Below are 25,131 nucleotides of genomic sequence, written 5' to 3'. Positions count from 1 at the left end.
AAAATGATTCCTTTTAAATAATGATAATATGGCCTAGTCAATACACGTTCATCTTTACCTCATAAATCCACTTTGAAAACTTAAACTGCACATGAAAGAAGCGAATCTCATATTAGCCTATGACAAAAGTCACTGTGAGACAAAATGGACTATATTATATGAAAGAGAACGCTGAAACCGATTTTAGGACATTTTTTGCAGTTTATAATGCAACCTCTAAAATGGGCGCGAGTCGCCCCCTGTCGGTCACTCACCAAATTGGTGCAGGGTAGTCGGCTGAAAACACGGTGATCCCCAATATCAGAATCCAGGTTTTAGAGTTGTGCCCTGCGACTGACTGGCGACCGGTTAAGGGTGTTGTCCGCCTTTCGCCCGAAGTCAGCTGGGATAGGCTGCAGCACCCCGCGACCCTGAGCAGGACAAACAGTGCTGAGAATGGATGGGTGGTTTGGTGGTTGTTTAGTGATGATAGTCATAAACAAACTATTGGTCCAAAAATTATTAAAAACACACAACATAACTCTTAAAATGCTGGGCATTTTATTGAGTGAAATAGGCATACTCGTACGCTCCGCCAAAATTCTGTCTGGCTGGTGCCCATGTTGTACAATCAATCAATTCCCAATACTACAGATCTTAACTCATCGAGGGAAAAAGCACACCTTCCACCATGATGCAGACTAAGGAGCTGTCAAAGATGTCAGGGATACTAAGATTAGACCTGCACGAAGCGGGAATGGGTTACAAAACCATCAGCAGAAGGCTTTTGGAGGAGGTGACAACAATTGGTTCCATTATTTGACGGTAGGTGAAGATAGTTCCAGATCGTTATCAGTGCAAAATTCAAAAGCCAGCATCTGTGATGGCATAGGGGTATGTTAATGCCCATGACATGGGCAACTTGCATATTTGTGAAGGAACCATTCATGGTGAAAGGTACATACAGGCTTTGGAGCAATACAAGCGACGTCTTTTTCAGGGACATCACTGCTTATTTCAGCAAGACAATGCCAAGCCACAGTCTGCACGTTACAACAGCATTGACTTTGTAGTAAAAGGCCGTGAGTAGTCGACTGGCCTGCCAGCAGTCCAGACCATTGACAATGTGAGGCGCATCATGAAGTGCAAAATACGACAACAGAGACCCCAGACTGTTGAGCAACTAAAGTTGTACATCAAGCAAGAATGGGAAAAAATTCCACCTACAAAGCTTCAACAATTAGTGTCTCCAGTTCCTAAAGGCTAATTGTTTGTTGGTAAACGGAAAGGTGATGTAACACAGTGGTAAACATGCCTCTGTCCTAGCTTTTTGGGAATGTGTTGTAGGTATTAAATTAAAAATGAGTGATAGCTTCAAAGAAAAATGTTCATCAGCTTGAATATTATTATACATATTAAATATCTTGTCTTGGTAGTGTATAGAACTGAATATACTGTAGGTTGGAAAGGATTTGCAAATCATTGTATTGTATTTTCATTTTTTTAATTTAAATTTTAGGCGGCACGGTGGTCGACTGGTTAGCACATCTGCCTCACAGTTCTGAGGACCCGGGTTCAAATCCAGCCCCGCCTATGTGGAGTTTGCATGTTCTCCCCATGCCTGCATGGGTTTTCACCGGGGATTCCGGTTTCCTCCACATCCCAAAAACATGCATGATAGGTTCATTGAAGACTCTAAATTGCCCGTAGGTCAATGTGAGTGCGAATGGTTGTTTGTTTGTATGCGCCCTGCGATTGGCTGGTGACCAGTTCAGAGTGTACCCCGCCTCCTGCATGCAGTTAGTGAGGATAAGTGGTGGAGAAAATGGAATGGAATTTACATTTTATACGACTTCATTGAAATTCGGGTTATTTCACTGCATTTCATTATACAAAAGTATAATGGTTTTTATACAAGGTATTTTAATCTTGTTGTTTGACCTGCAAGGGACATTGTTTATGAAAAGAAACCCTTCCACACTGTAGCACATTGGAAAAATGATGGCAGGTGCACTCACTGGTCACAAGATAAGTGTTAACATTATTGTCTTTTACATTTTCAGGTATTAATTTAACAAGGTTTATTATTGGAGATTAACATGATCTACAACTGCATTTTATTAGGTCATTGTTTGCCTCTTCATTTTCTGGCATGTGTAAAGCAGTCGTGGGAAGTAATAAAGAGCACATACTTTGTTACTGTACTAAAGTAAAAAAATGTCAGGTATCTGGACTATACTTATGTATTTATTTTCCTGGTAACGTTTGACTTTTACCCCCTAAAATGTTGTTTTGTTAAATGTACTCCTTACATAGAGAGAAGTAAAGTCAATCACAGTTGAGATCTTGGGGTCTTATAAGGTGGGGGAAGAGAAAAAAGAAAGAAAGAAAAAAACCAGACAGCAGCAACATGGAGGAACCTGATTCAGGGAGCATTCACAACAAAGACAACCAATTCAGAAACGTTTCCCCTTCCATCGCTTTATTTAAGATAATTGTTTCTTGTTTGCTCCACAAATGATTTGCGGTGTTCAAAAATTCTACATCTAAAAAAAAAAAGGTGTATTTGTCAGTTTTTATGATCTGATTAAGCTTTTTTTTTAACCATTTCACAATGTTAGCAACATGGGAACATGTTTTGATAGCATAAAAGCCAGAGCCAATGCTAGACAGCTTTGTTTATTATATATATATATATATTTTTTTTTTTCAGTAACATTATCTTTGTTCTATGTACAGGGTCAGTTATAGCTGTGAAACCACATTGCTAGTGGTGGAACAGCATGCCAAAAATGTTGGTTAGTTGTAGTACATACCTTGGTTTTAAGTTTATGATTTGGTACAGTAAGTGAACAACAATATGCAAAATGCTTGTCATCTGTAAAAAGAGCCAGGTTTAATAACATTTAAATGAAACATCAACAGCTTAAGATCTTATCTTTTTAGAAAACTGCAACATCATTAGTTTGTCTTTTTTAGAAATAAAGGATGCGGACAAGTGAAACAGCAACAATTTGAGCAGTCTTAATTATTATGCCATAAAAAGAACTTGGGAGAGGCTGTTTATTTTTTTAAAAAAAACATTGAAAGCTGTGATGCTCGCTGGCTAGATGCTGAGCTGCATTTTTTTTAATTTTTATAAACAAACTAGTTGTGTGGCTCAAGCACGAGACAGTTACACTTCTTTCCCGTACCGAACATGTTCTGTGAGGGAATCCTAATAAGCACCTCATATTATATAATTGCCCCGGCATTTAGTTAACACAATTGTTATGGCTAGTTTTAAACAGAAGTCAAGGATAAATTGTGGGCAAGCTTTCACCGGCTACATCAAATAATGCGGAGGGCCGGATCTTGCCCGCAAGCCTCATGTTCGACACGTTGGCACAACAGTAAGAGCTCTGAATAAACACTTTAATTTCTAGTGCAAAGGGGTTGTGGTCACAAATGTCATGTAATGACGATCCGAATGACAGCGCAGATAGTGTTTAAGAAAACAGTAACAACATCTATGATTAACTGTTACGTTTTCAGTGTTCAGCCCTTTAGAGACAGACATGCACTACTCACAAAAACCTTAGGAAATTAACTTTCGCAGGAAATTTTAAGATGAACCTAAAATGCACCATACTCTTAACATGAGCATTTAAAGGTTTGGAAAAGGTCAAATTAAGTTGAACTGTAAAAGGTTATCGTGCATTTTATGTTCTTCCTGAAATTTCATCAACATCCCTAACTTTTTGTGAGTAGTGTACTATATAGTGTTTATAACTGTGATATTAGGCTCTCTAGAATAAAAAAAAATAATAATAACAGAAGAACACATTCTTACGGTTTTCCACTATAGATTTTAAATAAATGCCCAAATCTACTGAATTTGCCAAAAGCGTATTACCCTGACATTTTCAAGTGCAGATTTTTGGTCATTAGCTTAATAGGAGACATTAGCTTAATAGGAGACAATATCTTCTTAAGGGAGGCTCAGTTCTTCATTCTTCACTCTTTCAACCAGTTCAGCAACTGAGGGGTGTAGTATGTGATGATGATGTCAGCACCTTAAAAACACGGATAAAACAATTAGCCCAGACAGTAATGTATAGTAATAATTGTTATCATATTAACGTGACATTTCCATGTACCAGTGTGTTTAACCAGTAATTACCATATTTTCACGACCATAAGGCGCACTTAAAAGTCTTACATTTTCTCCAAAATGGACGGGACGCCTTATAATGCGGCTCGCCTTGTGTATGCACCGAGTTCCAAAATCTGTTAATGCTGTTGTGTGACTTTGATGAGCGCTCCGCTTGACTGACTGGGAGCATTTCCTGCCGACAGGTTGCTTATATAGAGGAAAGGCAGACGTGACTGAGGATAGCATGCGGACATTAAAGGTGGAAGGGTGCACGTGACAGAGGACGCTAAAGGCACGCCCCCAGTAGGTATACATTGTGCAAAACAACATTGATTTGGCTAAGGACCCCCGAAAATGGCACCTACGAAGAGACACGCTTACGAAGCACAGTTTAAACTGCAAGCTATCAGTTATGCGGAGGAACATGGGAATCGGGCAGCCGCGAGAGAATTCAAGATCAACGAATCCATGGTTCGCAAGTGGAGGAAGCAGGAAAACGAGCTTCGCCAAGTCAAGAAGACGAAGCTGAATTTACGCGGTAACAAGGCGAGGTGGCCCGAGTTGGAAGACCAACTCGAGCAATGGATTAATGAGCAAAGAAAAGCCGGGAGAATCCTCTCTGCAGTCACCATTTAACTGAGTGCAATAACTCGGACCTTACCACCACTCCGGGAGGCTTGACAAAGGAACTCCAACCGCTGGACTTCTGTGTAAACAGGGCGTTCAAAGTGAAGTTGGGAGCGGCGTGGGAGCGGTGGATGACAGATGGCGAACACAGCTTCACTAAGACAAGGAGGCAGCGCCGGGCGAGTTACGCCACAATTTGGGAATGGAGTGTGGATGCTTGGGCTAACATGTCGGCTTGCACTGATGTTCGAGCTTTCGTAAAAGCCGGCATCATTTCTAAGGAGCCGCACGGCAACGAGACTGACTCCGACAATGATGAGAGGGAACCTGGCGTGATTAATGGAGAACATATGCCCAGCTTTTCATTTCGGATACAGAAGATGAGGACTTTGACTGATTTGTGGATGAGGATTGATCAAAAAATAATGTGAGTACATTGTTAAATACTTCAATAAAGTACAACCGAACTCAGTTTTGCTCCCGCTGCCTTTTTCAAAACGTACGTTAGCATGCATGTTTTAGCGTGCATGCATGCTACTGTATGTTTTAAGCTAGCGTATGTTTTACCATGCCTGCGCCCAATAATACGGTACGCCTTATGTATGTGTTAAAGACAGAAATAGACCCCGTAACTGAGACTGCGCCTTTTAATACAGTGCGCCTCATGGTCGTGAAAATACGGTAGATTCTTCACTTCTATCTTTTGGTGATGAGGAGGATTTGGATTTAGCAGAGTATAGCGTCATGATGAAAGCTGTTGTACAGTACATCATTCTCTCTATCAAAATGAGTATTGGGATTTCTCGAGTTTGTTGAGATATACAGCACAGAAAGTATGGCGCTGAGCGCTGCGACTTTCTTTTTTTGTTGTTGAAGGGAGTAATCTAATCTCGCACCAAGAATATTTAGATGAAATGCAAAATAACATTGAAACATTGTCATCAACTAGAATAATCAGTTTGAATTTTACAGTTTATTTTTTAATGTGTTCTGACTCAGTACAACCACTGGAACGGATGAAATGCGCGTTTCATAATGACTCTGGCTTTAACTTCCCACACCACATGCTCACCTGCCCTGCGGAAGGCAGTCATGACCTCCATCACAGCGGCTCGCAAGTCAAACGCTCCAGCTTGCGCTCCATGCCACATCATGGCAAACTCCCCCGACACATTGTACACAGCAAGGGGATGAGCTGGGAACTGAATAGAGACAGAACAAAAAACATTACTCACTACATCCACACATGGGCTAATGACGTGCAGCGATATTTTTAAATGCCTTGAGGAAAACGACTTTCTTCTTTTCTTCAAATGCATATATTTTTAAAGGTTCTCAAGCTTGCCATTATGTAAAACAGCAATGCTGTACATTATTAAAACAGACCTTGTCCTTGACTTCTCTCACAATGTCCAAATATGGCAGACCTGGTTTCACCATCAGCATATCAGCTCCTTCTCTTACATCTCGCTCCTGAGGCACAGAACAGTGTTACACAAACGTCAACATATAGCGTTTGCACACCAAATGGACACATTTACACAATTCACAAAAAGTTAGGGATATTCGGCTTTTGGGTAAAATATTAGGATGAACCTAAAATGCACTAGGAACTTTACAGGTGAACTTAATTTGACCTTCTCAAACCTTCTGAATACACATGTCCAATTTTCCAGTGTTTCAATAGTTTGACCACAACTTCCTGCTCCTCTAACAAGGGGCTAAAGTGGCAAAATTCATCACAGGTGTTTTGTTTTTAATTTCCAAATACATCCACTTCTATACCTTTCACTGATGTAAATGTTATAGTGCATTTTAAGTTCATCCTGAAGCTTCTTTTTTAGCTGTGTGTGAACTTCTTTGTGCGTAGTGTAATTACTAGATTTACCACAGCTCGAATGGCAAGCCCTCTCGCACCCGGAGGGAGTTGGTAGCAGCGCCTGTCCCCAAAAGCTGGCTTGGACTGTGCAGCATCTCTGCAAAGAGACCACGACAAGTTTCAATATGCTTACATAAATGTCCATAAATGTGTTTTGATCCTATACCTTTACTTGCCTGAAAGGACCATAATAACATGAGGCAAACTTGGCGCTATAACTTAGAACTGAGACCTGAAATTAAAGACAAACATAACATAAATTGCTTGAATTAGTGCGAAATAGTTTTTGCAACATATGGACACTGAGAGGAAGACTTATTGCATCTTGAAAGGATCAACAGCTCCTGTGCTCAAACCTATAGAGTAGTACACCTCAATTGGGTTTGTTATACAATGGTTCACAGTACCATGCAAAAGCATTGGCCCCCTGTCTCAAATTATTATATTTTTGCATAGTTTCCCCACTTTTAATATTTAAGATCATCAAAGAAATGGAAATATCAGACAAATACAACCCAAGTGAACTTAAAATTCTGTTTTTAAATAGGAATTTCATTTATTAACGAAAATAAAACTATTCAATGTTACCTGGCCCTGTGTGCATAAGTAATGGCCCCCTAAACGTAACTGTTTGGGCCACCCTGAGCAGCAACAACTGAAATCAAGCATTGTTGTCAAGTGGCAATGAGTCTTTCAAATCTCTGTGCAGATATTTTGGCCAACTCTTCCTTTCTGAATTGTTTGAACTCAGCAAAAGCGGAGGGTTTTTAGCATGAACTTTTAAGTTAACATTGAAGCTAATTTTATTTTTTATTTACTCGCTGGTGTGTTTTGTATCGTTATCCTGCTGCAGAATCCAAGTGCGCTTCAGCTTGAGGTCACAAACTGATGGCTGAATATTCTCCTTCAGGATTTTCTGTTAAGGAGCAGAATTCATGGTTCAGTCAATCACAGCAAGTTGTCCAGGTCCTGAAGGAGCAAAGCAGCCCGAGACCATCACACTACCACCACCATGTTTGACTGTTGGTATGATGTTCTTTTTCTGAAATGTTGTGCTACATTTATGCCAGATGGAACGAGACACACATTTTCCAAAAAGCTCAACTTTCATCTTGTCAGTCCATATATTAGTCTCTCGACTAAAAGTCTTGGGGAAACATTCAGATGAGCTTTTATGTTCTTTTTGGTCAGCAGTGGTTTTCGCCTTGAAACTATGCGATGGATGGCATTTTTGCACAGTCTCTCCCTTATTGCTGTGTTATGAACACTGACCTTAACTGAGGCAAGGGAGGCCTGCAGTTCTTTAGAAGCTATCCTGAGTTCCTTTGTGGCCTCCTGGATGAGTCATTGCTGTTCTCTCGGGGTAATCATTGTAGGCCGGCCACTCCTGGGAAGGGTCACCACTGTTCCATGTTTTCTCCATGTGAGGATAATGGCTCTCCCTATGGTTCGCTGGAATCCTAAAGCTTTAGAAATTGCTTTTCTAACCCTTTCCAGACTGATAAATGTCGATTACTTTATTTCTCGACTGTTCCGGAATTTCTTTGGATCGTGTCATTTTGTTGCATCTTTTTTAGATATTTTTTCTGACATGATTTTGCAGGGAAAGATTCTGTTTAAATTTTTTCTTGATTGAAAAGGTCTGGCGATAATCAGGCTAGGGTGTGATCAATGAAAATTCACCTAAAATTGTGATTAGCCACAATTAATTCATAATTTCACAGGGGGGGGGGGGGGGGATTACTTCTTCCACACAGGGCCAGGTAAATTTGAATAGTTTTTATTTCCTTAATAAATGAAATCCCCAGTTAAAAAGAGCATTTTAAGTTCACATGGGTTATATTTGTCTAATATTTTCATTTGTTTGATGATCTTAAACATTAAAGTAGGGAAACTATGCAAAAATATAAGAATTTGAGAAGGGGGCCAATACTTTTTCACAGCACTGTAGGTTTTCACCTTGAGCTGGGAAACACTGGCTGAGCACAAGGGGGCCTTCCTAAATTAATAGATAATGCGGTCTTTTTGGGTTTACTTAAATTCATAGTTTCCAATGTTTTTTTTTTACTTGTCCAACTTACCTTGTTTCCCAAAAGATTAGAAAGCAGTGCTTGTTTGATGGCACCGACTCTGCCATCCATCATATCAGAGGGAGCAATTATGTGACAACCTGCAACAAAACATGAATAATAAATAAACTATAAATATTGATTTAAAACTCCCAAAAAATCTCTGACATGGTATATCTCACAATGCCTGCCAGTCTGTTTCTTCTTAATATGGTCAAAATGTTGTTTTGAGCTCAATTACAGGAATCAGTGTTCCCATTTGTATTAGAGTTATTTTTCCCAGTCAAGTCATAGAAGATGTGGCCATAAATTATACCTATACTTAATATTTGTTTCAAGAATTATCCCATTATACCCTTTGTGTGAGGGGAAATATTGGGATGTGATTTATTTTTTATTTTTTTTACATTTATCAAAATAAAAACCCAAAACATATGATGACACATACACTTTAAAAGTTAACAAAATAAAAAGAAAATTGTGTTTACCGGCTTTGGCGTAGGCTAGTGCCACTTCTGCTAGTCTTAAACAGCTAGCATCATTGTTCAGAGAACCATCTTCGTTCAAGATACCTGGAAGAGAGGAAATATCATAGAGATTGTCTGTACACTGGACACTTTATTAGGTACACCTGCACCTGCAATATACGAGGCAGAAAGGTTCCAGGACTGGGGTCACAAGAGATATATTTCAAACCCAAACTACAATCTAAAGGTTTTCCCCTTCAATGTGAGCCAGGCAATCAACCAGGATGTCAACAGAGGTCACGTGGCGTTTGCTTTGATAAGAAAAGATGCATTGTGGCAGGACAACTCATGGCTGCTTCAGAACGACAACGCGCCTGCTCACAATGCCCTGATCATCCGACTACTCCTGACTGAGAAGAATATCGCCGTGCATGTGCAATTTTTTTTTTTCCTCTTTCCCAAGCTCAAGGGGGTCATCAAGTGAACTCACTTTGAAAACATGGACAACATCAAGAAAGACTTGGACTCCTTGGGGGATTACTTTGAAGGGAAAAACGCAATATATATAGTACAGTATAGTATATAGTATTTCAAATACTGTATATCTTTTAGGATACCAGTCCTGTAACTTTGATGACTGACCTCATACACTACTCACAAAAAGTTAGGACTATTTGACTTACATTTTTGACTTACAATTTCAGAATGAACCTAAAATGTCCAACTGTTCAATATTTCAATATACTTTTCCACAATTCACTCTTTTCTAGCAGGGAACAGAATGGAAAAAATCACAAGTAATGTTTGCTCCATTAAATGATTTATACATGTCCTGGTTCAATTAGAATTTTTTGTTTTTTTTTAAACAGTTCTCTTCATCACGGTGTTCACATTTTCACATCAAGAGCCCAAGACGACGCCTAAGAATAGATCAACAGTATCTTGCCATTGCGAGGCTTCAAACAGCACCTTGTTAGAGACCAGCAAGTTGTGGAAACAAGTACTGAAACACTGAACATTTGGACATGTGGATTCAAATTCGAGAGAAGGTCAAATTGGGTTCTCCTGTAAAAGGTTAAAGAGCGTTTTAGGTTCATCCCAAGTTTTCACCTGAAAGCAAATATCCCTAACTTTGTGAGTAGTTTAATTATTTAATGCAGCTCTTATATGTGATATTTGTGTACCTGCAACGCAAGACTTGGCCAATAAGTGTGTACAGTATAGGAAAATATGGCATTGTTTTTATGTGGTCAAAAAGAATTATGTAAAAAAATATTTTTTTGTTTTGTTTTTTTTGGAAATTATGGTAGCCTTTTATCTTAATTTTTATATTTTGGCCAACTCCTCATGAGCAAACTGCTCCAACTGTCTCAGGTTTAAAGGTGCCTTCTTCAGCTGCTTGTTTCTGCACTTTCCACAGATGTATTGTACAACAGGATTTCCTCAAAGGCCACTTTAGAATAGTCTGTTTTGTTCTTAGCCATCCTTGGGTGCTTTCAACTGTGTGTTTTGTTCTTTATGCTACTGGAGGACCCATGACCTGTGGCTGAGACTAAGCTTTTTGACAGTGGGCAGCACATTTCACCCAAGAATGCCTTGATATTCGATTGTACTCTGCACAAATTCAAGAGACCCTGTGCCAGATGAAGCAAAGCAGCATCAGAAAGGTGAAGCATAACCTTCTCCATATTTCAAACAGCTGATGCAACTTGCCAAAAAGCTCCAGTTTCTGAAGAGCATTCTCCCAAAAACTGTCTCGAGAGCATGCATTTTGGCAAATTTCAGCCTCGTCAAGTTATTACAGAGACCATTGTGTATTTTTCTTTAATAGAAGGGTACCAACAATGTTTTCAACGTTTTGTCATGCCGCATATTATTTCTGTTCCACAAAACATTGCTGAAGAATGTCTAGCATACAAGGAGACACTGACCACAGTGACCGTGTGACGTGTAGGGACACAAGCAGACGTCACACGCTACAAGCAGATCGGGGAAGAGGGATCTGATCTTCTTCACGGCCATCATGGCTGGTGTGTCATCTGTGTCTGCCCCTGATCCTCTGTCATCCTAATGCACAAAAGATCAGAGTGTCTGCACACATACTGACTTTTCTTCATAAGCAGAAATTCTGCTTTACACTGAGACTTCCATCCGAAATACTGTATTTGACACGCAACGTACATTTTCCATGCAACACTCGCCTTAAAAAAAACCAAAGTCTATAAAAGGTCATTATTTTGGTCAATGAAGACATACGAAGCATATCCGGGTTAACCTTCACTAGATTGATTCAATCTATTTCAAAACACAGTGACACTTTCAGTTTAAGCCATTGTTATGTTAGATAGTATAGTATGTATGTTCCTTCCCTCTTTTTTAGATTTTCATACCTTTGCTATATTTGCAGGGACCCCAAAGATCAACACACATTTCAAGCCATTCTCTACAAGTGGCCGCAACATTCCCTCCAGTTTGTTCACCCCATATCTGTAAAAGGAAGTACATAGAAGCATATTAAGATTACAAATGATGGAACACGAGTGAATATGTTCCTTTTAGTCTTGATTTAATGAATAAAAAGGGTGTCATCAGACCATGAAATTGGCTCCATAATTCTGCTTTAGTGTAGTTGCATGTGAATTAAACTAACTAAACTAATACTCTCTAATAATGCCTAATGCTATAGGATTAATATTCTACTTTTCGGTATCCCTAGGCAAATATTTACACAAATAAGTGGAGACTGAATCGAACAGTGCTGATTGGTTGCAGCAAAGGACGAGTGAAACTCCCTCATGCCGCAATTGCTTCAAGATATGATTCATCAACAATCGATTCCACATTAACAAATTACTAACCATCAATTAATCAGTTTATTATTATTCTACTCATCCATAGTATGAGTCCAATTACTGCATTCGGACCTAGGCAAACCAACGCGTCGCAGTTAAACTACAATTCCATTCAAAATGACTAAAGTCTACAAGTGTGAAACAAAATTAAATCAACTATCCCTCCATCCATCCATTTTCAAAACTGCTTATCCTCACTATGGTAGAAACGTTATATTGTTATGACTTTTACTACTAAGTTTCACAAGAGCAAGTTCGCCAGTTTGAGTGTAACACATGTTCATCTTATCTGTGTCGCAAAACAGTATTTGGTGCTCCATCCACCCCAACTCAAGTTTGGTTTTATCTCAGGACAACACTCTCCCTTATCAGTTGTACCAGTCGTTTTTGTAAAAAATGTTTCCCTTAAGAGCATGGATGCGAGAATGCAATTTAGTCCAGAAATAAATAACTAGCTTTGGCTATTTTAAAAACATAGAAAAAATTTAAAATAAAATAAAATACTACCTGGCTTGTCCGGGCAGGCTAGCAATAGGCTCCACGGCATCGGCACCGTCTCTACAGGACAGGCAATTAACATTCAGTAAGAGCAAGACAAATGATTACAGAATCATCCAGTAGTAACGTACAACAATTCAAACCCCCACACTTTAATTTGCCTTGTATTCAGATGAAGGAAAGATTTGTCACTTACGTGATGAAAATTGGGTAAATTAAGTTTTCTGCTTTTATATCTGTGGCACAGGTCTGCCAGGATCTGAGAGTTGGGTGGAAGTAGCCACTGTGAATGATGGACTGTGCTGGCGTCTGCATCTTGACCCTGAGACAGAGAATTCAAAAATAGATGAATTCCTGTCACTTTGGATCTGTGACCTTTGAATATTTTTGTTTGTAACATGAGGGAACCTGTTTAGTCTGTCACTGATATCTACTGTAGCCGTCAGCATTCCACATGTTTCGAACGTTGATATTAGCTGTACTTGCACACAAAAGTGATCTGCATGCCTAAGCATGCATTAATTTAGTTGAGCCATGTGCAATATGAACAATCTAGAACACCATGGAGGGTTTTACAAGAGACCTTTAAAAACGTCTATTTATAAATTGCTATCAAATCTATCGTTGAATACAAGCTCAACACTAGAAGTTTTTGGAAAGCTTTTTAGACATTTTGTTACATAGTTAATTATGTATACAGCAGGAAAAACTCAATAGCGTAGTCACCTTGGCCAGAAAAAAATGTTTGGGAAAAAAAAGCAAGGCAAAGAAGGCTTCGACAACAAACTCATTATTAAAAAAAAAAAACCAACAACAACAGTTGAAGTGTACCGGACACTAAATTAAAAGTGTTCTTACCTGAGGAAAGTGGGCAGTTCTCACGTACGTGACACTCTTTCAGTGCAGACTGGTGGCCGGTTGAGTTTCTTCTTTCAATTCCACTCAGACTGTCAAACCCTCGCTAGCTATCACTATCGCCACCTACCGATTCGGGTGCAGCGCAAATAAAAACGACATCCTGTTTATGTCATAACACGAATTAATGACCTTGCGATACGCATCTTAATTTATTACTTCTTAACTGAGTCCAAACATCCCAAAATTGGACTGTGGATCGTTTAGACGTGAGTATCCGGGCGCCATGCGTGATGTAGTCAATTCGGCCACCGTACTATGAAGTGGTATTCTCGCGATAGTGTTCCAACGGTGAGTTGAAAGTGACGACGCTAATGGCTTGTTCACAGTGAGGATTGTCGTTTTTCGTATTGCGCTAAATGGAAGAGAAAGTACTCGACTCCTATTGAGGTATGCTGATGTGGAGTCCCACGAAATGTCCATAAATGGCACCTAATGAGTAACATGAAACAGTAGATTTACGATGTCATCTTTGGCAGTGTGTGGTGAGGTAGCACTAGCGTTACTGTCAGGGTTGGCTTCAATGTTAGCTATGCTAATGTTTTTTTGTTTGTTTGTTTGTTTTTCCTTCTGTGTATCAATTTGGACTGAATTTAAGTTTTCGCTTGGTTTAACATAAGCAGATCATGCAAACCTGAACGATGACATCTTCATAAATTGAGAATGTACGCGAGAAATATGTATGTGTCGGTGTTGCTTTGCTTGGTGAAACAGGTTAAAAGCCCTGTCCTCTCTTTTTAGTGTATATGAAGAAATAATTCTGCTTGTGTTCTAGGAGTGTTTCCTGATAGCCTCAAACTGTGAGCACATCTCCCATCACGGTGGATTCAAAGATGTAGCCAAAAGTGAAGTGTCTCCTCTATGAGATTCATCAACTCCCCTCAGCAGACACATTTCCCAAGTCCTCGTGGGTGACATCTAGTCAGGGCTCCAGCTGTCCTCCAACACCCCATCCAGATTTCTCCACCATGCTGTTCTCTTTGCGCGAACTTGTTCAGTGGTTAGGCTTTGCCACCTTCGAACTCTTTCTCCACTTACTCGCTTTGCTGGTCTTCAGCATGCTCGTTGCCCTGCGGGCCGACATGTTCGCCCCCACGCTAAGCTGGTGGCTGGTGTTCATCCCCCTGTTCGCCGCCGACGGTCTCAGCACCTACTTCACAGCCATAGTATCCATCCGGCTTTACCAGGAGAACGAGAAGCGCCTTGCGGTCCTGCGGCTGCTCTGGGTTCTGACTGTGCTCAGCCTGAAGCTGGTGTGTGAGGTTCTGCTGTGCCAGAAGCTGGCGGAGCAGGAACAAGCCAGAGACCTTTGGTTTGGCCTCATCGTCTCACCGCTGTTCATCCTTCTTCAGCTGCTGATGATACGAGCATGCCGAGTCAACTGAGGAGGGGGTTGGCTGTTTTTAACATTGAGAGAAGTGTTTTCCATCTGCTGTTGGAACCTTTTGAAGCATAACGATATTGTGTGTTTCAGTAGGCTTCTTGGCACCTCTTGTTCTGCGTGAACATTCAGTACATAAATCATAGCCCTCTGTTCCATGGATTGCACACTATATTTTTTATTGCTGTCTGTATTTCTAATTGAACCAAATTGAACAAAAATGTTCACTCTGTGTGGTTATTAGATGTACTTCAACATGTCTGCTGTATTATGGAGAAATCCCTGCCTCTTAGTTAATGCACCTTGGGAAAAGTCTGACAAGAGAATCATTCTTAAAGCAATGTATTAAAACGCTGTCCATTCCAGAATCTTTCTACCCTAAAGCTTAAGAATACTCGCGTTATTAAATGCTAAATGTGATTTGATTCACTCCAGAAACAAATGAAATCAGCATACTAGGTACAGAAATTTGGTGCCCTATCATCAGCCAAGTTGAGTGAGTTTTTTTAGTCTGCATGGAATGTGATGAGCCATAGGTATCAGTGTGAGGATGTGGGACATAGTGCCTCTTCATTTTGCAGTCAGTAATAGACAATACATCTTGTGGAAAATACCGAAGTTCCTTTGAAATGCACATCTGCACGCAACATAGTGAGTCGAATGACAGTGGGATTAGGAACACGGCACAAGAAGTTGCACCAGGAATGTTGATTGCTTTCGTTGCAGAAATATTGACATGAATTTTTGTTGTTGTTGTTGTTTTGTCTGATCCCCACAATGGGGTTCACACAGTTGAAAAGAATGTTGTTAACACAGGCAGCTGAATCTGAAACTGTCCCATTTTAGTTCACATTTTCCTCTCCAATCTTTTTTTAAGCTTAAGATGTGTATGTTCTGCGTGTATTTAAAAGCCGTGTTTGAACGTCGATTCCTCTGACAATGTACATGCTATGTGTATGTCGATTTGGGAAACAACTTGACAAGATATTTATGTTATGTTATTACTGCATCTTTTCTGTATATACGATGTAAATAAACCAATATTTAATCTATTTTCTTTTATGAGAAAAGACCGGGCCGGGCCAAATGGAGTCTGACATTTCATTTCTAGCCGCGGGGAGGCGCTAGAGGCTTGCTGGTGGAAAACGTTCTTGTTTACTCATGCCAAATCCGTTTTCACTTCCTATTAAACATGAAAAGATTTAAGAGGGCAGCACAATCCTAATTTTTATTTGCGCAATATTAAGTACCGAACACCACCGTGTATGTGTAATGAAAAAATAAAAAATCCACCTTACGTGTTGATTTCCACACTGATTAATTGTGAAGAAGTGTTTTTAATAAAGTCTTAAAAAGACGCCTTATTTATATTTGCATACAAAATATAACTTAAAAAATGTGAACGTGGTTAATAGCATTGGCGTTTTAAAAAAGAAAAAAAATTCCCACAAGCGCCGTATGTAATGATTTGTGATCGGGATTTCCCGTTGATGATGAATGAAGAATGTGCGCTCTTCGCGCACTTAGTTCTTTTGTCATTGCACTCAGTGTAGCACAAAAGGCTCGCTAATGAAACTTTGATGAGGTACAATAATCTCTCGTGTGCAGTCCTCAGTGTGCTGATTCATACAAACCAATCCCCTTTTCAGGTCACATGTTTCTCTTCAACGGGATTATCGACAGGTGGCATCGGTGACAAATGCTTAATGACGTTATACCTCCACCCAATTCTGGATTATCTCCGTTTATTCGTGAATCATTTGATTTGTATTACACGCCGTCACTGTTTACATCTACTTTCGAAAGGAATATAATACTAGTGCTGCAGAAACAACGAATACGACAAGGCACACTCAAAGCACAACATTTATATTCTTATATAATTGGTGATCTGTGCGTTCTTGTTTTTATTTCGACTTTTATTTAAAGGTAGTCGGTAAACGTTAACTAAAATGTGCAGTACAGAACGCGTTTATATCTTTTACGGGGAGAGGTCAGGTGAAGTTGAACGCCACACCGTTTGATTGACAGGTCGTGTTGGCCGCGTCAACAATAGAAATGGGAGTGGTTTGCGCCACAGTGACGAAATGGGTGTGGCTGCAGGACCAAGCAGCCAATCAGGATAAGAATAGCAACCTGGAAGTCGCTTGTGCTGCCGTGGAGAGGCGGGGCGGCGTTCACGGGCTGTGGAAACAGAGCAGGGCGACGGAAGCGGTGAGATTGGAGAAAAGAAAAACAGGGTGCAGAGATGTGTGGGACTGCACTGTGAACGGTACTGCAGGTAGAGTCGGACACAGTTTACGGAGCCGCACCGGGCCGCGGCGAGACCGCATATTCTCCTTCACACCCCCTTCCCCGGAACCCCCGCAATGTCTGGCGGAGGAGAGGTAAAGTACGCCCGCAAAGAGGCCGGGCAAGAGAGCCCGAGGATGCCGGCCTGGAAGCGAGAGATTTTGGAGAGGAGGAAGGCGAAGAGCGGGGTTTCCGGGGGAGCCGCGACCGCGGAGAATGGCGCAGGCGGGAGTCCAAAACGCAGTAACGGGGAGCAAGCGATGAACGGTGGCAGCAGCGGCGGACCTAACCGAGAGCGAGACGACGCACACGCCGGACGGAACCGCTCCATCACCGCGGCCAGTCAGCACTTCGCCAGCAACAAAGACGCAAGACCGGCGGTCGCGGAGGCCACTGCGAGGAGTCACGACGGTGGACAGGAGAGCTTGGTGCTCCAGGAGAGCCTGGGCCCGTTGGAGGAGAACCCATTCATCAAGCTGGAGAAGGAGCGACGGAGGCGGCAGGACCGGGAAAACGCCACTCGTCCGATCCAGCACATTTTAGAGCTGTACGGTAACGTTCCTGGTATACGGACGATCAGAGCAGAGAATATTCTCATCATCGAGTCGGACCCCGATTACGTTCATGACGGCGAAGAAGTCAAAAGTCCCATTTGGCAACAAAACGGTTACAGCTCTGTGAACGACCTCTTGGACAGGAGAGGCAATGCTGTAACCGAGATAAGAGCCAAGGAAGTTGTTATTTATGACACCACATTGAGCAAGAGTGAGGAGAATCTCAGCACCCTCGGTCGCCCATCCAACGAGACAGGCGAGGGTCAAGGGATGGTGAGCCGAATCCTGCAGAAGTTTGACTCCAACTATGGGAAGCTGCAGAAAAAATCTCACAGTACAGAGAACCTGCTGGATATAGACGGAAGTGCCGGCAGAAGGCAGAGAGCCTGGGCCAAGCCGCAACTGGATCTGATGCCAAAGCCCAGAGCGGACTGGGTCAAAAGTTTGGGCAGCAGGCAGTCATCATCGGTTGTGTTTCAGAGTTCTCCCAAACAAAAGCCACATTCTCCCCTACTTGAGACGGACAGCCCTCAGCACACCAATGCGTCCCCTAAGCCCGTGTCCTCCCTCCGCCAGCGGTTACAAGAGAGCTCAGACGGCGGGACTGCCGTCACGCCGAGCGACGAACCTGACGGGGCGCCCGAGGTGACCCCTGAGGTGCCCCTCAACAACAAGGTGGTATCATCAATGCAGAGCCATTACGCCCGCTCTGAATCCCTCTCATCTAAGGTGTCGCGCACATCATCTGACTTTGAGATCCGTCCGTCCCCAAAGCCAGACCTCTCTCAAATACCTGACCGGGATATCCAGGCACGGGCCCTGGCAAATCTGCGCATACAGTCCAAAAACTCCTTCACGGTGATTCCCAAGCGACATCTTACAGCCTCACTTGAAAGTGGCCACACGGCGCCCCCCAGTCCAGCTAAAGCGTGCCCTTCTCACAGAGTGGCGGAGCAGCCTGTGTCAGGAGTGCCATCTTCTCACATGTCCACACCTGCTGTAATGCTCCAAAAACTGAAAGATGCAAAAAAGCAGGAGGAGAAGGAAGTGGAATGGCCGTACAAGCCCCACCCATTGCCCTCTGTTGCCACATCGCCCACACTGCCGATGCCCTCACATAATCCACCTCCATCTCCTACCACCCTTTCCCCACCTGCCCAGACTTCTCCTCCCTTTTCTCCAGCTGTCCCGGCGTCACCCATTTTGTCTCCACGTGCCATCTCACCGGATCCATCGCCCCCCTCCCCGTCTGTACTCGCGCCTCCCGCAGACCATCTCCCGGTGACAAACATAGATGACATCGAGGTGGAACCCCCGCATCGTGTCCCTGCACCGAGGAGGAAGGGGAACACGTTTACCGTGGTGCCCAAACGTCGGGCGGAGGCTGAGGCCAAGCCCAGTTCACCTGAGCCCCAGCAGGATGCGTCAAGTGACTCATCACCAGGGTCCACGCCCCCTCAGGCCCCATACTCTCAGCTGGGTTCCCTGCTCAAGAAACGCTACCCTGCTGTGGAGGAGATTGAGGTCGTTGGTGGGTACCTTTCTCTCGGGAAATCCTGCCTCTCCAAGGGGGGCTCCCTGGGGAAGAAGGTATGACAACATAATATGTAAAGCTGTGAACACACACAAACAATCAATATATTTATCTTATCTGATGACTACTACCTGAAAAACTAAATATTTCTATGGATTCAGTATAATCTTAAAGAGAGTCATTCTAGTTTCATTCAATCCAATTTTAAAGAAGGGTCTCACACAAGAAAGACTCTTGTTGCATTAATTTCACTCCTGTGCAAAAACCCCCCCCCCCCCCCCCATCGGTTGCTCGGGGTCGCGTCGACAATTTCACATCTTCATTTCCCACATTTGACTTGCCCTTTGCGCCAGAGTCTAAAGAAGGTGTGTCTTCACCAGCCATGTGCAGCCCTTTTTTTTTTTTTTTTTTGGCTTGGGGCCCCGCAAAAGCTGGCTGAGCAATCTCATTAAAGCGCGGTTCTTCTGTCATGAAGCAGAAGGGCAATCAGGCAGGAAGACGGCAAGAAGCTGTAGAGCTGTGTTGGAGCGTCAAAGCGAAGCTGTTCATGTCAGACAGTGATCACAATTAGATACAGAAATGGCAAAATCTGCTTGCCTGGTGAGACGCTTAAATTCATATTAAGGAGTTGTAAGAGGACTTTGTTTATCAGGCACTCGCTTCACTCTATTGTGTCTGTAGCATCGCTGTGTGTCACACATATCTATTGTTAAGCTCAGTGTTTCATGGTGAGGAATGACGACGTAACCATGGGAGAACAGGTTTAAGTTTAGTCGTGACCTCGTAGTCTCTCTACATAACTACAACGCTCTCTCTGATGGTAGATTTTTCGAGCACAAGCAATATACAGTTTTGCTGTGTATTTACTGTAGTTACTTAACTTTACTGATCCATTTGTCTGCAAATAGATCAAGGCTGGTGTCTCACCCTCTCAGACGCTGGCCTGCTTTAGCGTTTCCTTGACCTGGCATGCTGTAATCCTCTTGTTTTCCAAAGCCAGCCTTTTACCAGCAGGGAAATAAACATAGCCCACCCACTACGGTATCAGATGGAAAGACTTGGATCCAATATTATCTGTCTCTTCCCCAACCTCATTGTTCACTTTAAATTGGTTGAATGAAATTATTCAGGCATGTTTCTAACGCAGTGATTTCCAACCTTGATGGAGCCGAGGCACGTATTTTACAATTGGAAAATCTCACGGCACACCAACAAACAAAAACGTCGCAAAAAGTGCTGACATTAATTACTGTATGTACGTCCAGCCATCTAATAGAAGAGCGTTTATTTGTTCTGTCTGTTCCGATGCCTCGAAGGGCATAAATGGATGAACAAAGATACATTATTTCATGTAAATAATTTTTTTTTTTGGAGCAATTACGTAAAATCTTAGAATTTCCCACGGCACACCTGAAGAGCGCCCACGGCACACTAATGTGCCCCGGCACACTTGTTGAGAATCACTTTTCTTATGAATAGTACCGCCTCACAAAACTATTTTTTATTGTTTGGGATAAAGCCAAAACTTAATAATGCACTTTCACAAAACTTAGTAAACACTGAGGTATCTCCGATCTATGGAAGACTGCAGACATTACTGACTCCTAGAGGGTACAGGTGTTCAGCTTTTGCAAATATCTGTGCTCGACTGAGAGCAGTTAATCAGGGGATTGAAGTGAAGTGTTTTTTTTTGTTTTGTTTTAAAACCCAATTTTGTATCAATGCAGATGGCAGCATTTTGAACAGATTTTGATAATAAATATAGTTCTCTGAGTGAAACAATGCTCGGCCACAAGTCTGAACTTTACAGATGTTTGTGCTACTCTATGCAAGATTGCCAAATCAATATTTAGACATCATGTTTAACAGCAGTGTGACATGAGAAAATACCGAGTTTTCTGTCACTTTCTCTTACAGTTGGCTCTCTTCTCCGCTTAGGTAATGTTTTCCTATCCTTTTCTTTTGTGGGCTAAACTGCACAAGCAGTTACAAAAGCATCAAGGCCCCCTTTGAGCAGTATAGTTTGTGTGGAGTTTTGGTCCATTGCAATGTCTGCGTTGAAGTAGCGACCGAACATTGCCTCAACTGAGGGCTCTGGGTTGGATTGAGTTTTTCCCAACAAAACCAAAGATTTGTTTTATGAGGCTTAGAAAGAATGTTCCACACATTATGGTTTTACCCAAGTAGAACATAAACTCTTCCTGTATATTTTCCAGAAATGATACTGTGTCCACATATTGTATACAGCCCTGCTCTACATTCCCATCTTAGCCAAATAGAGGAGTTTGTCTGGAATTCTGGCCCAGCTCACAATGTCCTGCTTTTTTATCCACCTCTCTCCAGTCTCCACAAGCACCACCCTGCTTTCGCCCGTCTCTTTGCAACAGTAGTTAATAAGGCCTGTCCCATGGCTTCAAGCTTCCTGTGATCTTCTTTTTGTTGGCGAGGGAAGCTATGTAGGTCAAGTGCAGCTTTTTGAACAACATCATGTTTGCATCTGCATAAAATCAACTCGGGCTTTCTAGTGAAATTTATAGACAAGGATTGAGTCATTTTCCATCTGTGTGTTATTGATTGGATGGGGCTTTTTGTTGTTGTTGTTGTTGATTTACCACATTTTATTTTCCCCTCGTGGTTAAATTATGTTGAGCTACATCTGGCAAAGATAGACTGGGTGGAGTGGTTTAGTTTGAATGTTTTGCTTTTGTAGGCTGGCCATTGTGGGAATGGAGAGGCGTTCATGTTTGCCAGGACAACGGAGTGCAGGGGTCACCAACATGGTGCCCACGAGCACCAGGTAGCCCCCAAGGACCACATGAATAAAAATAGCTCACCAGTGATGGGACATTGTGATTTCCTTGGAATATTGCAAAAGTGATCATTTGAAAATGTAAATACTTGTAGAGATGTACAGTATATAAATAGTGCTGCATACTGATTTATCTGTTTCCTAGCTTGTTAAGTCCATCCATCCCTTTTCTCAACCGCTCATCCTCAATAGGGTCGCGGGCGTGCTGGCGCCTCTCCCAGCTGACTTCCGGCAAGAGGCGGGTTGCACCCGTAACTGGTTGCCAGCCAGTCGCAAGGCACAAATAGACAAACAACCATTCGCATTCACACCGACGGACAATTTAGAGTCTACAGTTAACCCACCATGCATGTTTTTTGGAATGTGGGAGGAAACCCCCGCAGGCACGGGGAGAGTATGCAAGAACTCCACACAGGCGAGGCCGGGTCTGAACCCGGGTCCTCAGAACTGCGGGGCAGATATGCTAACCAGGTTCCACCTTGTTAAGTCATTGTTGCTAATCTTTGTGATAAATCATTACACATAGATGAATATCAAATAACAGCACCCAAAAATAGCTCTGTTTCAAAAAGGTTTATGATGGAATGTGGAAGAGGAATACAGTCATGCTGCACAACCCTGCTTTTTTGTAGTTGTTGATTATTCATATTGTGAATCCTGATGTTACTGGGTAATTATGATTTTAATCTTCCAGCAAAGATGTATAAACAGGATACCCTGTCACGGAAAGTGAACATTCGGTGAGGACAGCTTCACGTCAAATGAAATGCATGAAGCCGTAAAACTAAACCTGAATTTCTACCAAACTGTACTTGTAGGGTTTGGTTAGGAAGCACAATAGGGGCATAGGCCTTTGAAAACTTAAAGACGACAAGTTTGTTCATTCCTGTTTGAAAGCCTCCATTTAAAAAAAGGTAATAATAAAAATACAAAATAAAATAAAATAATTCTGAGGTCATATAGAGTCCCTTGTACCGCCATTGATCTACCTCAGCCATAGTGTTAAGTCTATTAATCCATGAGGATCCATCAATAGAAGAGATACAGAAATATATGCCTGTGCTTGTAGTTACAAACGTTTACAGGTGTGTAGTATAGATTTTTTTTTTAAAATAATAATAATAATCAGTCCAAAGATGGGCATTGTACACCAACTACTGAAGAATAATGAATATATGTACCAGTGACTCAGTCCTCACATTGGCGGACATTGCCGCCGGTTTGGTATCTCTGGTCTTAGCCTGTGTTTGTAGAATTCATTGTGTCTGCGAGGATGTGTTATTTTAGTTGAACTTAAATGCCATGTCTGCACCTGGTTAAAAATAGACATAAGCTTAATTGTTTAAAACCCTATGTAACGCAGGAAGGCTAACAAAAGGGCACGCTGATAGACTTAACGTCATGCGCCAGGGCTACAGGTGTGAAAGTCCATTGTGTTTAATTATTTATCACTCAGAAGACATAAACCTCTCCTCCCTTCCACATCCTGAAACATTGCACCCCACCCCTCACTTTTCATTACATTCTCTTGATGGAGTTTTAAAAAAATAAATAAAAATCAGCATAGGGCTTTTATGGGCTTGATAATGAAGCTAAATGTTTGTACAAGATATGAAGACAGCTTTTTGGTCAAACAAAAAAGCTTACAGTATGTATAAATCGTGTGTACATACATTTATATTACAGCGTACAATGTTTGATTTATAGTGACAAATAGCTACAAATTCTTAGTGTTATGAGTGTGTATTTAAAAATGTAATGTTAAAACGTGTGGCGGCACGGTGGATGACTGGTTAGAGCGTCTGCCTCACAGTTCGGAGGACCCGGGTTCATCTCCCCGTGCCTGCGTGGGTTTTCTCCGGGCACTCCGGTTTCCTTCCACATCCCCAAAACATGTGTGGTAGGTTGATTGAAGGTGTGAACGTGAGAGTGAATGGTTGTTTGTTTCTATGTGCCCTGCGATTGGCTGGCGACCAGTTCAGGGTGTGTACCTCGCCTCTCGCCCGAAGATAGCTGGGATAGGCTCCGGCAGCCTGTGACCCTAGTGAGAATAAGGATAATGGATGGATGTTAAAACATTGTCCCTTAATGGTCATTTTAACTCAACAATTGTTTTATTTTTTCACTAATCACATGTTAAGATAGTGACTTTATCACTGGTGATAATTGCATTAGGGTATTATTATGTAATAGATTACCTTTTCCTAGCAACTGGTGCCTGAAAAATAATATAGTATTAAAACCTACACGTCCACCATTCACAGCATAGCATCAGGATTTATTTTGCATCGTAGGATGGCCACCTTAACATGAGGCTGTTGAAAAGTGCCTTCAACGTTATGTTTCAATAAAGTATGGACAGGATTTGTCAACACTGGCATGATGCTGGCGCAGCATCGTCATTTGTACAGCATTCCCAAACAGGAGAGATTCCTCGCCTTTCCATTTACTCTGGTGCCATTATTTTACATATTTTCATCTCACGGTGTCCAGCGTGCAGAAGTTTTGCAGCATCCACATTTGCAATTGTTTATAAACGGGGATAACATTAACTGTCTCAATTAATGTTGATTTTTTTTTTTACTTTATCATATAATATTGGGAGCGGCGGTGGTTTAGCCGTTGCAGACAAAAATAAATTGCGACGAGTTGTTGGAGACATTCTAGTCTGCCTCCTCACTAGTGTTGAGATTGCCTTGAGCAAGGTTTTACACCAAAATCTTTTTGTCTAGTTTCTGTTTCTGCTTTCAGACTTAACCACAATCCAATCCGTCATAATGCTGACGAAACAGGAAAGATTGAAAAATTATAAGAGGAAGTTTAAATAAACATAACACCAAGAGCTTGAGTAATGGGTTAAATTTCAATGGAAACCTTCCCCTCGAAGACCCCTAATGATGACGACAAACAATGGACTTAGTTTTCCCTTGCCCGGACGCGGGTCACCGGGGCCCTCCACTGGAGCCAGGCCTGGAGGTGGGGCTCGAAGGTGAACACCTGGTGGCCGGGCTTGCACCCATGGGGCCTGGCCAGGCACAGCCCGAAAGGGTAACGTGGGTCCCCCTTCCCATGGGCTCACCACCTGTGGGAGGGGCCATAGGGGTCGGGTGCAGTGTGAGCTGGGCGGTGGCCGAAGGCGG

General features: G+C 42.0%; 3 protein-coding genes across 4 annotated transcripts in view; 2 read left to right on the top strand and 1 right to left on the bottom strand.

Moving 5' to 3' along the window:
- Positions 1 to 2,453: 2,453 nt before the first annotated feature.
- On the bottom strand, positions 2,454 to 13,634 carry alad (aminolevulinate dehydratase). The gene is made up of 12 exons (XM_061699322.1): positions 13,365 to 13,634; positions 12,703 to 12,828; positions 12,516 to 12,566; positions 11,547 to 11,643; positions 11,088 to 11,223; positions 9,178 to 9,261; positions 8,702 to 8,790; positions 6,797 to 6,852; positions 6,630 to 6,717; positions 6,128 to 6,214; positions 5,814 to 5,943; positions 2,454 to 4,034 (listed from the first exon to the last, which is right to left on the bottom strand). Exons 2-12 carry the CDS (start codon positions 12,819 to 12,821, stop codon positions 3,976 to 3,978), a joined length of 996 nt encoding a protein of 331 aa, XP_061555306.1. The 5' UTR covers positions 12,822 to 12,828; positions 13,365 to 13,634; the 3' UTR covers positions 2,454 to 3,975.
- On the top strand, positions 13,530 to 15,885 carry tmem203 (transmembrane protein 203). 2 transcript variants are annotated; one of them, XM_061699324.1, is made up of 2 exons: positions 13,530 to 13,630; positions 14,197 to 15,885. In XM_061699324.1, exon 2 carries the CDS (start codon positions 14,390 to 14,392, stop codon positions 14,804 to 14,806), a length of 417 nt encoding a protein of 138 aa, XP_061555308.1. In that variant the 5' UTR covers positions 13,530 to 13,630; positions 14,197 to 14,389; the 3' UTR covers positions 14,807 to 15,885. The 2 variants fall into 2 exon arrangements, with proteins under 2 accessions (XP_061555308.1, XP_061555307.1); XM_061699323.1 differs by lacking the exon at positions 13,530 to 13,630 and adding an exon at positions 13,718 to 13,811.
- A 1,087-nt stretch (positions 15,886 to 16,972) lies between these two features.
- The window catches only part of tprn (taperin), a 28,884-nt gene continuing 20,725 nt past the window's right edge, over positions 16,973 to 25,131 (top strand). Inside the window, exon 1 of the mRNA XM_061697475.1 lies at positions 16,973 to 19,238. Coding sequence (XP_061553459.1) covers positions 17,172 to 19,238 — 2,067 coding nt within the window. The 5' untranslated portion in view covers positions 16,973 to 17,171. The remainder of the gene's footprint in view (positions 19,239 to 25,131) is intronic.

The sequence above is a fragment of the Phycodurus eques genome, chromosome 15 (assembly GCF_024500275.1).
Source record: "Phycodurus eques isolate BA_2022a chromosome 15, UOR_Pequ_1.1, whole genome shotgun sequence".
Lineage (NCBI taxonomy): Eukaryota > Metazoa > Chordata > Actinopteri > Syngnathiformes > Syngnathidae > Phycodurus > Phycodurus eques.
The sequence above is the reverse complement of the archived record's forward strand: the minus strand, read 5'-3'. Positions and strand labels throughout refer to the sequence as shown.